This window comes from Capra hircus, chromosome 7 (assembly GCF_001704415.2).
Source record: "Capra hircus breed San Clemente chromosome 7, ASM170441v1, whole genome shotgun sequence".
Classification (NCBI taxonomy): Eukaryota; Metazoa; Chordata; class Mammalia; order Artiodactyla; family Bovidae; genus Capra; species Capra hircus.
The window spans coordinates 27,686,863-27,700,602 of NC_030814.1; the positions used below are offsets into that span (position 1 = coordinate 27,686,863).

Sequence of the window (13,740 nt, forward strand, 5' to 3'; positions counted from 1 at the left end):
ATTCTGGTGTGTACTTCCTTTTATGTTGCATGTAGTTCATTTTGCCCCTGCCCTTAAGTGTATGGACTTCATAGGCAAGAATCTTGTCTTGGTTTAACTACCTTTTTTCCACCAGGTGAACGGAAGAGTCCTTATGTTGCAGTGTGCTGTATCGTGATGGCCTTCAGCATCCTTTTCATACAGTAGCTTGGAAAAATGCCAGAATTCTTCAGTCGCCATCAGATTTAAATATGACAAAAAGGGACTGATCTGCCGAAAATAATGGAAAGAATGGTTGACCCCTGAACATTGAATGAGCTACACTTTCAGCTGCTGTTCTCTATTTTTGTTATTGGACCAATGTTCTATATAAATAATTAGGATGTAACATTTACTACATAGAGTTGAAATATGTCTGTAACAATCAACCTCAGTACTGTCGCTACAATATTACAGTCTGCATCTGTCATTCTGTTGTGCCAGATACCAGTTTTTAGTGAGGTATCTTTAAGGCACATAGTAGAAAACAAAACTGGTGAATTATTCAAGTTCCTTTCACTGTGATTTGGAAATGATAAATGTTTATAGAGTGAGACCTTTTTTTTTGGACTAGCTTTTTGATTGGGGGGGGTGGGTTTCAGTTTGTGCTGGTAAGGATTGCATTCATATTTAATAATGCTGGCTTTCCCTCTGGCCATTTTGAGCATTAACCAGAGTACCTCTGCTCCTAGCAATATGGGGTTTACTACAGGTGTTTGAACTATTTAAAACAAGCCTCTGTAGTTCTTGAGGAGGAGGACAGATGTGACTTTAGAGGAAATGTTAAGACTATTGAGAAAATGTTCCTATTTAACATAAAATAATTCAGAATACCTGACTGGTGTTATTATCTCTGAAACCTCTGGTTAAGTATGGATAAATGTCTTAGCAAAAATTTGACCAGCTGTCATTCTGCAAATAAGACTACATGCTTAGAGTAAAAAGAGCTAAACAGAACAATTACAGAATGATAATCTTGGATGTGTTTTTCATTCTTTTTAGTGTTAGGTCTGTACATTTTAATTACCCCAAAATACAAACTGTGTTTTTGTTTTTTTAATACATTGCTCTCAATCTAGTTTATGTTTTCTATATCAACTTGAACTGGAATCTTGTATAACTTAGTAAGTGATGATAAACAGCTTTCAAATCTACTTACCATATGCCATGGCAAAAATGTCTTTGAGTTTTATTGATAAAGGAAAACCTTCAGTAATTTTTATCCAGGCAACAGGATTTTTGGAAATGTGACCTACAGATTTTGTAGTAGAGCAGTTATTACACATTTATGGTTAACATTTAAGGTTCAACCAAAATTCAGTTAAAATTTCAAAACTAAGGAGAGCTTCTTAGCTAAAAATTGCCTGTTACAGTTTTAATTAGATACTGTTGTCAGCTATTACTTGCCATAAAGATAAGACTAAACCTTTTTTTTTTTTTTTTTTTTTTTTAAGAAAAAACTGTTTGGAATTATTATAAAATGAGCCTGCCAGTAGCTCTTTCTGCAGAAACAGAGTACGGACCTAAAAGTCACTTATTTTTATGACTACTTTAAGGTGCTTAGTAAGAATTCTAGGAAACATCTAAGAAAGTCTTGTTACATGTTGCTGGTTTGTTTTTTGTTTGTTTGTTTGTTTGTTTGCAAAAGATGAAAGCTTCTGTAGGCTATCAGTATCTTTGTTTATTGTACATTTCTGGCTTATATAGCTGATTTTAAATGGTATATTTTGCCTTAGACAGGTAATCAGGTTATGATAATTGTTCCTACCTGCACTGTCTCTTGGGCTGTTGCATTAGGTCAAGGATTTTCAGGGTATTCCCCAAAATAGAACTCTTATCAGCATACAGAGAATAAGTAACCTTCCTGAGTCTAGTTTCTGAGTGACCATCTGTTGTCCAACTCTGCTGCCAGCTAGATTTTCCTAAAGCTATGTCACCTAACTTTTTTAGTTGTTTACTAACACAAATCTAATATGAAGAGGGCAAGAATATTCTAGGTAATCAGTTCTAGTATATCTTTTTAAAATATAAATTTATTTTAATTGGCAGTTAATTACTTTACAATATTGTATTGGTTTTGCCATACATATCTCTTTAAGTTGGCATTTCAGAGGAGGTAGGTGGAAGTAGAGGTAGAAATAATTTCTTTGGAAAATTTATGGCAGCATATAAGCATTTTTTTTTTACTGTGTATAGGTGCTGAACAAAGTGGGAAGCAGCTTATTTCTGACTCCATTCTGACTTTTTGAAACATAAAATCTGTGGGAGGTGGGGAAAAAATCACAGGATTCTGTGGGGGGGGCGGGAAAGGCAGTCAGCATATTCTTTTTTTTTTTTTTTTTTTCAAAGAGTTACCACTGAATCCTGTTTTCTAACCTAAAGGGCAGAGTAGATAGTTAAGTAGTCCACAGAATATTCAGATACTCCTTTTGTGGTCTTAGCAGGTTGCAGAAGAGGATTAAGGATCAATTTAAACATCAGAGGTTCTGCCTGTATCACACAGTCTTGGTGCAAGACCGGATGGGATGATGGGCAGTAAAGTCCACAGTTTACTAGGTTTGAATACTCTCCCTAATCTCCTTCCTGGCTCCAGAATCTTGATTCCAGCCTGCCTGGAATGTTTGTGTTGATGTTTAATTCCTGATTGGCCTCAGCTGTATCAATGGCAGGAGCATGTCTTCTTTCCAGGCAATCATAAAAAGATGATCAGTCAAAAGAACACATAGTCTGTTGAAGTCCATCTGTGGCTTAAAAAAGTTTAGATACAAGTCCAGTATCCTGTTAATGCTTACGCTGCTGTGCCAGGCACTACTATCCTGAATGTTCTTTGCATCATCAAATTCAAAATAGCCCTTTTATAAAGCTGGGGAAAGTAGAATGTAATTTGTAATAGACACCATAATCTTAGTAAAATGCAGATCGATCTAGTTCTAACCTAGGACAAAATAGAGGTTTGAATGAATTAACTTCTCTAAGTTCACAAAGTCAAAAATGAACAGATGTCTGGCTAGTTTTGTGAAAAAACCTAGCACTTGTAAATAGAATATTTATATTTCAACATTTTTAAGAGGCATTAGTAGAATGCCTTCAGTCTATTATCGGTGAAGACAGAAAGACAAGTACAGTTTCTTCACTCTAGTGGTTCATAATGTAGCGGGTGAGAGAGAAATGAGGTTATTTATATGAAGTACAATATGATAGCATTTATTACCAAGATAGTACTAGGATTCTAGAAGAAAACAAAAAGGTGATAGTTCAATCAGAGATATGAACTTCCTTCCAGAGAAGCATGCTTAAACTGAATTTAAGAGCAATATGCAGATGCACCAGGGATATATATATTATGGACTATCAGTACCTTGATTGTTGTGAAAGCCACTTGGGAAGTGGAGTTGAGCCGTGAACAACACAGGTTGTAACTGTGTAGCTCCACTTACATATTGGGTTTTTTTCAGTAGTAAATGCTTTAGTAATAAACGATCCCAAGTTGGTTGAATCTGCAGATATGGAACCGGAGTTACGGAGGGCAGACTGTAGGATATGCATAGATTTTGGACTGCATAGAGGGTCAGCACCCCTTACCCCCTCACTGTTCAAGGATCAACTACATTAAGACATAAGCCTAGAAAGGTGGAGAGGTTAGATCCTAGAGGGTCTTGTATTTTTCTCATTACCACCTATTACCTACCTCAAAATTGAAGTGGAATGTGTTTCCTCCTGCCTGACAAAAAAGAAAAAATTCAGGAAAAAAATAAAATTGCTCGCTTGATGTATGTGTAAAAAAGATTGAATATATCCATGCCGACCTTATTTTGGACCAAGAATACAATAGTATCCTCTTCGGAGACACATGCATAGCATATAAAGGCAAGGTGACTTACAAGTGAGGTCAGATAGTCTTAGGAACTTTGTAGCTCATACTGTATCAATGCCAAGAGTAGTCAGGATTATTAAAGCACAGGTGCACAAGTGAAGGTAGTTGTAATTTCTGCGTTTCCTGGGTGCACAGAAGAGATTTCCAATCTTTTCGGTCTAAACAAGGAGATGTGCTCCTTTCAAAGCCTTTGAGAAGATACTGTATCACAGGAAATTGAAAACAAGAATGAAAGATTCTTACGGACCCCCTTTTTTTACTTTCCCTGTTATCTAATGAGAGTAGATGAACAAAAGAAGTGGCGTCCCTAGTGGCTCAGTGGTAAAGAATCTGCCTGCAGTGCATTAGACGCAGGTTCGATCCCTCAGTTGGGAAGATCCCTTAGGGAAGGAAATGGCAACCCACTCCAGTATTCTTGCCTGGGAAGTCCCATGGACAGAGAAGCCTAACAGGGTTCAGTCCATGGGGTCTCAAAAGAGTCGGAAACGACTTAGCAACTAAACAACAAAATTAATACCCGAGTAATAGCATTTTTAATACTGCACCCTGTTATTCTCAGTCTGCTACTATAGAAGTAATAGATAGTACTAGCTTCCAAAAATAGCTCATGATTATGCTATATATATTGCCTTTCATGGTTTCCTTTACTTTGCCCTAAACCAGTTCCAAGATGGTAATCTGAAATGCCACTCCAGTATTGCAAAAAAGAGGGTAGGTAGAAATACATCTCCTGTGGTTTTTGAGAGTACAAAGAAGCATCCTACTCTCTGGTTAGTGTACATGTCTGTGGTGTGTAATAAAAATCAACATGAACTCGCAAGAGCCTCCTACTTTTGTCTTTTGTCAGATGAATAAAGATTGTTTTAGAAGTTAAAAGTATTGAAATTGCCAGCTTTTGAGTAGGATACAAATAGATATGTTTCTGTTTTGCCTGCATTTTAATTTGTGGCTGGTCAGGTTTGGCTTCGGGGAGTTTTTATATTGTTTTGCATCTTAAAGCCATTCAGTCTATAGTATTATATTGCTGTTTCTTTGAGTGAGCCTTCAAGAGTCTAAATGACTAAACACGAAGTCATGAATTCCCTCCAGAGATTGGACATCTGATTCTTAGTGAAAGTGACAGTTAATTGTTGAAAGTTACTTTCAACCTGTCCTCAACTAAGAGCCTTCAGATGCCCAAATATTCTGGCAAGCAGCTATCAAAATCTGAGCAGTATCCATCAGAGCGAGACTATTTAGCCAATTTATACCATTTGTTGAAAAATATGAAAAAACATACATGTACTATGTGCCTTGCTTTGGATAGCATGGTCTTTCTACTGTTATCTTCCCAGCCCTCGATTTACACAAACAAATCTTTGTTAGACCTGTTGCTGGAAAGAATTGACTTAACCAAGTGAAATTGCAACAACTATATTTTTAGTTGAGTTTAGAACTCTAAAAGTACTTCAGATACAAATAGAAAAACAATATCCTAGTTGTATCTTCAATGTATACTTTAAATCACCCTCACTGCTTCATTGTAACTACCAGTTGATATAAGACTAAAGAAAAATCACTAAATTTCTGATTTTCAACTTACGTCACAAGAATTCAAAATGGCTTTGCTTGAGACTATTGAGTTTAACATAGTAGGAAAGCAAAATCTGTTTTCTGTTCAAAGGGTTTGCATTAATATCCTCAACCATAACAGAATTGCTGGGAGGGAAAAAAAGAGAAACATAATATTGGAAATAAGGGTAAGTCACTTCACACATACTTTGTAGAGAATGAGAACACACAGAAACTGCAAAATAGCCAGACACCACTATTGTTAAAGCTTTATTTGGCAAAGGAAGTAGCCTAGGAGCAAATGTGTCGTGATTGAGGTTTTGTACCCAAATTGCCAAAATGTACAATTTATAAGCCACTTCAGTATTTTTGATCAAGTAGTATGCTGGAAAAATAATTTACAAAGATACTAAGCTGCTTTAAAAGGAATAAAGATACATTTAAGGCATAAGGTGTTTCAAGAAGGAATCAAAAAAGGAATGTTTGCAGTAGTGAAGTTTTAAAGAGATCTGCAAACTTAAGGTTTAACACCAAAGATTTGACATTGGAGACAAAGTTCAAAAGACAGAACACTGTAACATTTCATTAGGGCCTTTGCAAAAGAGGATAGGATTTTCCTTTTGATTTTATTTAATAAAAGTATTGTTTATTCTTTGGTCGCTTTGTAGCTAACGTTATTCCCAAATGGAGGAAACTCTTATTAAATCTTGGAAAGTGATGAGAATACTTTGACTCACAAAATATGTTTAAGAAGTTTACAGTATGAAATTAAGAGAGCTGTAGAATGCAAAATATAGGATAATAAAGTTGGATGAGTTTTTAGAAAGTTTAGTTTTACGAGTATGTAATCTAAACCTCATTCAGATCTCTAATGGGTCACTCTTCTGAGCTTTGACTGAATCAAAGCCAAAATAACATAGTAACAGTAGTTCTAAACCCATAACTTAAAACTGCAGTCATACTCAACTGGCAACTCCAATACTAGTTTTTATATTTAAGAATTGCCCTGCACAAGCATCCCTTGAAAGAGGTGTAATTGAATCTGTTAACATTTGGAAACGACAGAAAACTATTGAGATGGCTCCTGAATCGCTGGGCAATTAATTTGACTTGCAATGAAGAACAGAAATAAGGGTAGAATTGAGGATAATCTTTATAAGCCCAAGAAATAGAAAAGTAATCCCTCTTACATGTCTGCCACACAAGGTAGATTCCTTCATAACTCCTTTTCTGTTTCTAGAAGAATCCTTTGAGAATTGGCTGTGTGCCAGGGTCAGTGTATCCAATGTGGAACAAGACAAAGCTGCTATCACAGAACCTAGAATCTAGTGAAGACCAGCTAACCAAAATAATTAGGTAAGCATACACAACCTCTAGTAAGGACCTTGAAGACACCAATGAGTGATTTAGATGGAGTAGTCAGAGAAAGCCAGTCCATAAAGTTGATGACTGGGCTAAAACTTGCAGATGAAAAGAGCATCAGCCAGGAGTCAGAAGGAACAGCATACTTGACTGAGAGATGGGAAAGAACTTGGGACTTGAGGTGAAGAAATTGATAAGAAACTAGCATGAACTGAGACAAAGGCTGGTGTAAGTTAAACAGAAAAACAGAGCAAATTATGCAGTTGCTTTAAGCCATAGAAAAGGCTGGGAGACTCATATAAAGGATGAATCAATACCTGATTATGAAATTAGAGGTATAGGGTCTATAAGGCTGTCCTTGGATCTCATATTGCAACCAAAATGCACAGGGTAGGTAATATGGAAGGACAGGCAAGAAGCTTCAGGATGGGCTGCAACCCATGTAAGTTATTACTGCTCTAATCTTGGTGCTGTGGATGTTGCAGAAGGAAACCAGTGCCCATCACTTCGGAGCTAAACACAATTTTCAGTTTCAGAAAAACTGGAGGAGAAAGTGGAATAGTTATAGGTCAAGCCGTTGCCTCATGCTAACAAGGTTAGTGCATCTGTGACAACCTGTGTGAACTAACAAAATGGTGGTAGCTTCACCTTTGCCCCCAAATTTCACATGAGACTGTCACTTAGCCCACTCAAACCAAACTGTATAAGAAACTGAGAAACAGAATTCTAGAAAATGTAGGATGGCCAAGCTTGCAATGTATCAACCAGGCTGACACATTACAAGGGCATCACACCCTCTTAAGACCCACTTGGATTGCCTCCCAGCAATTCAAAACATTTTTGAAACAAAGCTGTTTATCCCTTCTAAATCTGCTTCTCTGAGTTTATTTTTGTAAATAGTACAACATGCCTTCTATTATTGAAACTTTCTAACCCCCTAAACTCCTCTTTGACTCACATGCTTCCCTTGCTCCTACCAATCCATAGTAGTAGTTGTTTTTTACCTCTGCAGTGCCTACCCCAGGCATATGAGTTCAGACTCAACAGGTGACTATACAATCCCCCACATTGGTTTCAGATTCAGTTTTATATAAGCCTCCTTCTGGAACCCCTGAAGTGCAACACAGGCATTCTCCCCCTCCAAAGACATGTACAGGAGAGTGAGTTATGGCAGAGAAGCTAGCATACTGTTTTTATATTTAAACCAAGAAAAACACACTGTAGACAAGATGAAAGATCTAATAAAAATATGTTCTTATTCCTGATTCTAAAACTTTAACAGCTGGGCTTTCCCATGTGGAATAATGTTACATAAATAGCTCAGCCATGAAGCAGAGGGACTGAAGAAGTCCAACAAAATGATAGATGATCTTGGACACTCTGAATCACACCCAATGGAGTTACAAGGAAATAAGTGGTCTTTGGAAGGTACTGGTGAGCTAGCGCTGGTACACCAGCAGACTTTACAGAACCTTAGTCATGTATCACTAATTCTACAGATGGTTTCTTTCTACTTAAGCATATTAACACTGTCTATTTCATAGGGACTTTTTCTATCCATCCAAAAATGTTGTCTTTTAGTTCTAGACATCTAGAGAAACTGGCTCTCAGAAAATAAACTTGTTGATATTTAAAACTGAAATGAACTGGATTCTTTTGCTTAATTTTTTTTGAAAGGGGACACATCCCTGTGAGTAGGAAATGGCAACCCACTCCAGTGTTCTTGCCTGGAGAATCCCATGGACAGAGAAGCCTGTTGGGCTACAGCCCATGGGGTCACAGAGTCAGACACAACTGAGTGACTAAGCATACATATCATTGAGTATTTAATATTAATAAATAAATTTTTATTTATTAAAAAATAAAATATTTAATAAAGTGAAGTCACTCAGTTGTGTCCAACTCTTTGCGACCCCATGGACTGTAGCCTATCAGGCTCCTCCACCCATGGGATTTTCCAGGCAAGAGTGCTGGAGTGGATTGCCATTTCCTTCTCCAGGGGATCTTCCCGACCCAGGAATCAAACCCTGGTCTCCCACATTGCAGGCAGACGCTTTACCATCTGAGCCACCAGGGAAGCCAGATTTAATATTCTCATTCACATAATCTAGGTATAGCTCATATTACAAAACCTACTCCACTTTTTCCTGCCACTGAGGTATATCATAGTTGCAGTTGTAGCATAAATACCAAAAGGCATAATGAGAGATAGAGTGAGGTAATAGAACTTCAGCTTAAGAAAATGAACTCCGTTCTCCTTCACTTATATAGTGGGAAAATGGTGATAAGGGAGCCTCCATCTGTACAATAGATACAGAACTTTGGGGAAAGTCTTATCTTTCTCAGATTGGAGTTTGATGATCTTTAAAAGCTTGACCAACTCTAAAAACTAATGACTAGCCTGTATTTATAGAACAGGTTGTTCTTCACTGGCTCCCACTTATATTTCTCAGCAGTTGGTTAAACAGAGACAGAGCTCGTAGAGAGTGAAGATTCATTTGATTTTTTCCAGGCATATTCTTGGAAACCCCACTGTGCTTGGAAGTTGTACTTTGTGAAATGTACACAGGAATTCACCTTGCCAGAAACTCTGTGAGGGCTCACTTTGATCATTTTAAAGAGTTATGGGAGACAGAATGTGATTACAACAGTGGTTATTTCAGTAGAAAATATTCAGGAAGCATGTGCTTGTTACCTTTTTTTGTAGCCTAATCATGAGATTAACTTACTCTGAATATCAGCAAGAATCAGCTCATCTATTAGCTACACCATGCCAAGGGAAATGTCCACATCAACTTGAAAGAAAAGAAGGAGTAAAAAAATATAAAGAAAATAACTTTTAGGGCTTTAATTGCTAATCATTCCCCCCTACTCTCTGCCATCCAAATGTTTTTACTTGCAAAAATCCAAGGCAATATGCTTATAATGTAGCCGCCCCTTACCCCTCATCATCCTAGAATAGTATGAGTCACTCAGTGGGAGATATTTCTAATTTCTGCTATTGAAATTATTGAAATTTCTGCCTTTTAAGAGAATGGTAACCTCTAAATGATAAGTCTTCTGGTTGAGAGATGGTGCAATGAGGCCCTTCAGTTTTTTTTCTCACTACAAAAGTTAAATCTATGGATTACAGAAAACTTAAAAATACAAATACACAAAAAGAAAGAAAAAAGTTTCCAGTAATCCTAACAGTCTAAAAACAACTACCATTAACAATTCATATAAAGATAGTCATGTAAAGACATGCATGTAGAGGTAAAGCATACAATTTATTTTTACAAACTAGGACAAAATACTTGTTTTTGTACCCTCCTCATTTAACAATACATCATGGAAGATTCCTGAACAAGATAGCAGAGTAAAAGGATTTGGCCTAACCTCCTTTCATGAAAACAAAATCACAACTCCTGAACAACCATTGACAAAAAAGACTTGAACCTACCAAAAATGATAGTGTATACCCAAAGACAAAGAAAAAGCCAAAATGAGATGGGATGAGGGGCGCTTTAGCAGTATAAGCAAATTCCATACCCACTGAGTGGGTGACCCACACATTGGAAAATAATTGTATCACAGGTTCCCCAACATGAGTGAGAGCTCTGAGCCCCATGTCAGGTTTCCCAGCCTGAGGGTCTGGTATCTGGAGGAGGGATCCCCAAAGCACTTGACTTTGAAGGCAGTAGGGCTGAGTGAAAGAGCTCCATAAGACTGAGGGAAATAGCGACTCCACTCTTGGAAGGGTGCACACAAGGATATATATGCACTGGGACCAAGTCCAAAGCAGAAATTCCACAGGAGCCTGGGCCAAACCTACCTACAAGGCTTGGGAGGGTTGCCTAGGGAAGCGGGGACAGGCTGTAGCTCGCCAGGGGGCTGTGAGGTGGGGGAACACTGGTGGCAGAGGCCTCAGAATATTGATTAGAGTAAGCGTTCCCAAAGGTCACAATTTTGGCATCAAGACCTGGTCCTACCCAACAGCTACAGGCTCCTGATGCTTCAGACCAAACAATCAGCAGAATAGGAATACAGCACCATCCATCATCAGACAGTCTGAAACTAGTGATTGCACAGCCACCTCTAAACATACTATTTGATAGCCCTTCCCACCTGAAGGACAAGACCTAACCCCCATCAGTGAGCAGGCATCAGTCCCTCCCACCAGGAAGTCTGAACAAACTCCGGGACAAAACTCACCCACCCAGGGGCAGGCACAGAAACAAGAGGAGATACCATCCTGCAGTCAGCAGAAAGGAGACCAGAAAATGAGACAGAATAAGATGGCAGAAGAGTGTATTTGAGATGAAGGAACAAGATCAAAATCCCCAAGAACAACTAAATGAAGTAGAGGCAGGCAAGCTACCTGAAAAAAGAATTTAGAGTAATGATAGTGAAGATGACTCAAGATCTTGGAAAAAGAATGGAGGCACAGATTTAAAAGACACAAGAGTTGTTTAATAAAAAAGATTTAACAGACAAACAGAGATGAACAATAGAATAACTAAAATGAAAAATACACCAAAAGGAATGGGAAAGCTCACTAGTAAAGGCATGTAGGAAATCATTCACACATGAATGATACCTAAACCAGCAATTGAGAAGCTAGGAAAGTACAAATGCAGGATATTGGAAATGCATTTGAAATTAAGAGGCCAACAACTTAACACAACCTTGTATACATAGAGACTGGTATATCAAAGCATAATGGGAATCACAAGCCAAAAAGCTACAATAGATACACACACAAAACAGAAAAGGCAATCCAAACACAATAGATACACGCACCAAAAAAAGGCAATCCAAACACGACACTAAAGTTAGTCATCAATGCACAAGAGAAGAGAACAGAAGAGGAAGGGTAGAAACAAACATTTAAAAATCTGCATAATTAACAAAATAGAAATTGCTTCCCTGGTGGCTCAGAGGTTAAAGCGTCTGCCTCCAACACAGGAGACCCGGGTTCAATCCCTGGGTCAGGAAGATCCCCTGGAGAAGGAAATGGTAACCCACTCCAGTATTCTTGCCTGGAGAATCCCATGGACGGAGAAGCCTGGTAGGCTACAGTCCACAGGGTCACAAAGAGTCAGATACGACTGAGCGACTTCACTCACTCACTCAGTTAACAAAATGGCATTCCAGTTGAGCTATTGCAAATCCTAAAAGATGAAGCTGTGAAAGGGCTGCATGCAGTATGCCAGCAAATTGGAAAACAGCACTGGCCACGTGACTGGAAAAGGTCTGTTTTCATTCCAATCCCAAAGAAAGGCAATGACAAAGACTCTTCAAATTACTGCACAATTTGCACTCATTTCACACACTAGCAAAGAAATGCTCAAGATTCTCCAAGCCAGACTTCAACAGTACATGAACCATGAACTTCCAGCTGTTCAAACTGGATTTAGAAAAGGCAGAGGAACCAGAGATCAAATTGCCAACATCTGATGGATCATAGAAAAAAGCAAGAGATTTCCAGAAAAACGTACTTCTGCTTAATTGACTACACCAAAGCCTTTGACGGTGTGGATCACAATAAACTGTGGAAAATTCTTAAAGAGATGGGAATACCAGACCACCCTATCTGCCCACTGAGAAATCTGTATGCAGGTCAAGAAGCAACAGTTAGAACTGGACATGGAACAACAGACTGGTTCCAAATTGGGAAAGGTTACATCAAGGCTGTACATTGCCATCCGGCTTATTTAACTTATATGCAGAATACATTATGAGAAATGACTGGCTGGATGAAGCACAAGCTGGAATCAAGATTGCCGGGAGAAATATCAATAACCTCAGATAAGCAGATGACCCCACCCTTATGGCAGAAAGCAAAGAAGAACTAAAGAGCCTCTTGAAAGTGAAAGAGAGTGACAAAATTGGCTTAAAATTCAAAATTCAGAAAACTAATATCATGGCATCTGGTCACGTCACTTCATGGCAAATAGATGGGTAAACAATGGAAACAGTGACAGACTTATATTTCTTGGGCTTCAAAATCCCTGCAGATGGTGACTGCAGCCATGAAATTAAAAGACGCTTGCTCCTTGGAAGAAAAGTTATGACCAACCTAGATGGCATCAAAAGCAGAGAGATTACTTTGCCAACAGAGGTCCGTCTAGTCAAGACCATGATTTTTCCAGTAGTCATGTATCGATGTGAGAGTTGAACTATAAAAAAAGCTGAGTAACGAAGAATTGATGCTTTTTCACTATGTTGTTGGAGAAGACTCTTGAGAGTCCCTTGGGCTGCAAGGAGTTCCAACCAGTCCATCCGAAAGGAAATCAGTCCTGAATATTCATTGAAAGGACTGGTGCTGAAGCTGCAACTCCAATACTTTGGCCACCTGATGCGAAGAACTGACTCATTTGAAAAGACCCTGATGATGGGAAAGATTCAAAGCAGGAGGAGAAGGTGATGACAGAGGATAAGATGGTTGGATGGCATCACCGACTCAATGGACATAAGAGTTTGAGTAAACTCAGGGAGTTGGTGATGGACAGGGAGGCCTGGTGTGCTGCAGTCTGTGGGGTCTCAAAGAGTCGAACACAACTGAGTGACTGAACTGAACTGAACTGAACAAAATGGCAATAAGAACATACATTTTAATAATTACCATAAATGTAACTGAATTAAATGCTCAAACCAAAAGACATAGACAGGCTGAATAGATACACAACAAAACCTGTATATATGCCCTCTACAATAGACCCACTTCAGATCTATGAACACACACAGACTAAAAATGAGCAGATGGAAAAAGACATCCCAGGCAAATAGAAATCGAAAGCTGGAGGAGAAACACTCATAGACTTTAAAATAAAGACTGTTACAAGAGAAAGAAGGATACTACATAATGATCAAGGGATCAACCCAAGAAAATATATGCCCCCAACATAGGAGCACCACATATGTAAGGCAAATGCTACCAACCATAAAAGGAG

General features: G+C 38.4%; 1 protein-coding gene across 1 annotated transcript in view; it reads left to right on the forward strand.

The window, feature by feature from the left end:
• The window catches only part of TMEM167A (transmembrane protein 167A), a 45,128-nt gene extending 40,420 nt beyond the window's left edge, over positions 1-4,708 (forward strand). The window contains exon 4 of the mRNA XM_005683393.3: positions 116-4,708. Within this exon, the coding sequence (XP_005683450.2) occupies positions 116-186 (71 nt within the window). The 3' untranslated portion in view covers positions 187-4,708. The remainder of the gene's footprint in view (positions 1-115) is intronic.